The sequence below is a fragment of the Cyprinodon variegatus genome, unplaced genomic scaffold, assembly GCF_000732505.1.
Source record: "Cyprinodon variegatus isolate N-32 unplaced genomic scaffold, C_variegatus-1.0 Scaffold784, whole genome shotgun sequence".
Taxonomy (NCBI): Eukaryota; Metazoa; Chordata; class Actinopteri; order Cyprinodontiformes; family Cyprinodontidae; genus Cyprinodon; species Cyprinodon variegatus.
This window is the reverse complement of record NW_015151237.1, coordinates 290,765-294,295: the sequence shown is the minus strand read 5'-3', so window position 1 is coordinate 294,295 and position 3,531 is coordinate 290,765. Positions and strand designations below refer to the sequence as shown.

The window sequence follows — 3,531 nt, the reverse complement described above, 5'->3', positions numbered from 1 at the left end:
ATAGATAGATAGATAGATAGATAGATAGATAGATAGATAGATAGATAGATAGATAGATAGATAGATAGATAGATAGATAGATAGACTAAAACCTTACCGCATGTTGTTACAACCAATAAGCTTGTTGAAAGAAATAAAAATTCCAGCTCTAGCACTAGGGCTGCCATGATATCATGATGATCTTAGGTTCAGCAACATATTTACCCCAATAAATGGGTAAACTCCTTGAAAGTTGAAGCTTTAGGAGACCAACGAATCCCTTTTCTAGTGTCTTCTTTCCAATCAAGTTCAGTTTCTTTGTCACTTGAATCCAAAAGCACCTTGATGATTTCAGATTAAGGCACAAGGCTACAGCGAAAACCTGATTTTGCATTATCCAGTGGTGTTTTTCATTTTCTCTGCTCGTCTTTTCCCCTTTCTTTTCCTTCAGGGTTAGGATAACACAGGGATGGTTTTCTCATTTATTATGCAAGACCTTTGCATGGCTGAATGGTTTAAAGTTCCACAGGCACATACCCATGCATAAATGCACATACTTGCACATTACATAACACAAGCAGCATTTTCAAAATGAATACTTTAGCATATAAACTAGATTAACAGCTCTAGTAGAGCAGCTAATAATTTATCAGACATATTTAAGTTAGAGACGTACGAACAAGAATTAAACATCTGAAAAGAACCATCCTACTTTTGATATCTGTATAAAAGTTTTATATTTGTTTATTTTGTTTGTTTTTTTTTCACAAAATTAAATTGGAGGTAAGATATTCTGCTATTTTCAAGTACATATTAGGAGAAACAATGTTGTATCACCTCAGTCTCAACGGTGAATTAACATTTTATTTAGCAGTTACACTGCCTTGCAAAAAAAGTCTTACTGCTCTAAATTTTGCTACAAAAATTAACTTTAATGTATATTGATTTTATGTGATAGATCAACACAAATAAGTGATAATAGGGCAGTGGAATACAGAGAACTCATACAATCCGGCACAATTGAGTAAAAATAGGTTTAAGTTTATAATATAGTCTTCAGTCTTAAGCTCATACGAGAGTAAGATTGTAAAACAATATTAGAGCATTTTAAAACGTTTATAATCAGAAAGAGTTCAACACAGCTGCAAACCTTTCATGACATAAATACAGAAGGAGAGCAATAGTCACAAAAGCAGCCAAGAGACCCATGTAAAGATGGAGGACCTGCAGAGACCCACTGAATAGGTTTGATTTGATTTGATTTGATTGAGAGCCCCATTAGCTTCTGACTGGTTACAGGAGTTATTCTGCCTGGGGTCTCTTTCATTTTAATTATAAATGTACTTTTATAAAATGACATACACTTTTAAACCCAGACATCAATACATAACAAACTGTAAAGGCACAGTATGAAAACATTTATTATTAATGATAACATATCAAATATATACATTAAGTTAAATACTAAACAACAATTTTCATTATCATTGCAAATAACTAAGCTCCTAAGTCCCACATCTAATGCAATTATTTACAAGTTATACACTGATATAACATGGTTGCTGTTGTCTTAAAACATACTTTGCAAAATTATGTCATCCACGACAGTATTTCAGGACTTTTTCTAATATACTTTACACACCAACATTTAGTTTATTATTGCTGCTTGCAAGTAATTGATATCATTCAGAATTCAGCCTTGTGTAAATGGAAAAAATTGCAATATTTTATTTTTGTCTAGTACAAAAAACTCAATGTAATGCATTCCATGCAGCCATGGCTCTGTAAAAACAGCTCTCTGTATTCTTTTATGGCGTAATATAACTGTGTACTTAAATGTAAGTCAATACATGTAAATACATCTAAGATTCGTATTTCTTCCTTGATGTCAAGTCATACATTCGTGTTACTTCAGGTGTTTCATTTTGTGAGAATTCAAGTTTAGAAATTACAGTTTTGCAAAAACTGCAAACATAAATCACAAATTTCACTTGTAAATTTGTGATTCCTCCTGGAAATGTGTTTTTCATACTTCTACATTTGTGATTCCATGAGGCATTCCACAATCTAATTTCAGAATAACTACCAATAACCAAATATTTAGATAAGTCCATCCACTTTAATGCCAATATCTTACATTTATATTTATTTTGAATTTTTAAGAAAATTGTATTGTTTAAAATACCAAAAGCTGCTCCAAATCATCATGTGTATGGAAGGACTGATGGATCTAAATACAGAACAACATGAGAGAAACATGCCAGAGGCAGGAACACAACTTTAGTGGTCTGAAGCTTAATCAGTTGTAATGGTTTTTTTACCCCTCTCCCCTTTACCATTACACATCATGTTAGTATAATTAAAATAATAAAAAATAATAATTATAATAATAATAACATGATTAATAAAAAAAATGGTTTGAAACAAATTTCTGAGTTAATGCTCTGTCAAACTGAACAAATTACAGCAATACACATTGGTTAAATCCATCGTTACATTGCACTATGGGATACTTCGCTTAGTCCAACAGAGAGAAGAAGGTCAATAGATGATGCATTGATGCAACTACAGATACTGTCATAGTCGAAAGAAATATATAATTGTAAGTATTATTGAAAATAATTGGAAATAAAGATAAATGTGAGATTTGAGTTTTTGCTGAGGGACACCAACAGTATTGAGAAAAAATAACATCATTATTTGATCTCCAAATCTCCATCTAAATAGAAAGAGAAGACATGATTGTCAAAAGTAAACAGTAGAATGTAACGTGAGATGTTACTGATGAGGGACTAGAAGACGGATATCGAATTTCTCCCGTAGCAAGGAGGTACCAAGCATGGCTAAGACTGAGAATGTTAGACGTTTTGTGGGTGCACAGTGAATTGAGTTCCTGGAATGCTTGATTAAATAGGAAAAAAAAAAAACATCTAATACTTCCTGATATAAGTCCAAACAATTAAACAGCATTATACCTACCTGTATGTTTTATTCAGAGCCTGTTTATTCACTTATTATTCACTACATCTAATGGGATGCTCCAATAAGAAGGTGGTGGAACAAGGTGTTCAGGAATTTTGCAAAGGATGGTTCATCTTTGGGTGACTAGATTTTAGTGATGAAGAAGATATCTTGACAAAAATCTTCAGAAAACTTTCAGAAAAAGTTTCTTAAATCATGTAAAACCTAATTTCAAAATACCTTAGTCAAAAAAAAAGTTCTTTATGACTATCTATATTCTAAGCATATCATTGATTTTTGAAGCAGGAAACAGCATACTCATTTAAAAGGATCTATTCACATACTATGCCTATAATAAACACAAACAACCTATATTCAGGTAAAATAAAACAATCAGTACCATCTAATAAAGCCAGTATGTGTTCTGAAACAGTTTTTTAAAATCTTTTTTGAGCCTGAAAATAATTTTTGCAACAGGCTGGATCAGCATAAAACATTGAACGCTGTTGCCATCTACTGGCAGCACTTAATCCCGCAAGGCTTTAGCTCCCAATTCAGTGAACCCCAACATTTGGATTTTATTCCAAGTGT

General features: G+C 32.2%; 1 protein-coding gene across 1 annotated transcript in view; it reads right to left on the bottom strand.

Moving 5' to 3' along the window:
- Positions 1–387, bottom strand: part of LOC107098501 (hemicentin-1-like) — a 15,814-nt gene extending 15,427 nt beyond the window's left edge. Inside the window, exon 1 of the mRNA XM_015396221.1 lies at positions 98–387. Within this exon, the coding sequence (XP_015251707.1) occupies positions 98–167 (70 nt within the window). The 5' untranslated portion in view covers positions 168–387. The remainder of the gene's footprint in view (positions 1–97) is intronic.
- Between the last annotated feature and the right edge of the window lie 3,144 nt (positions 388–3,531).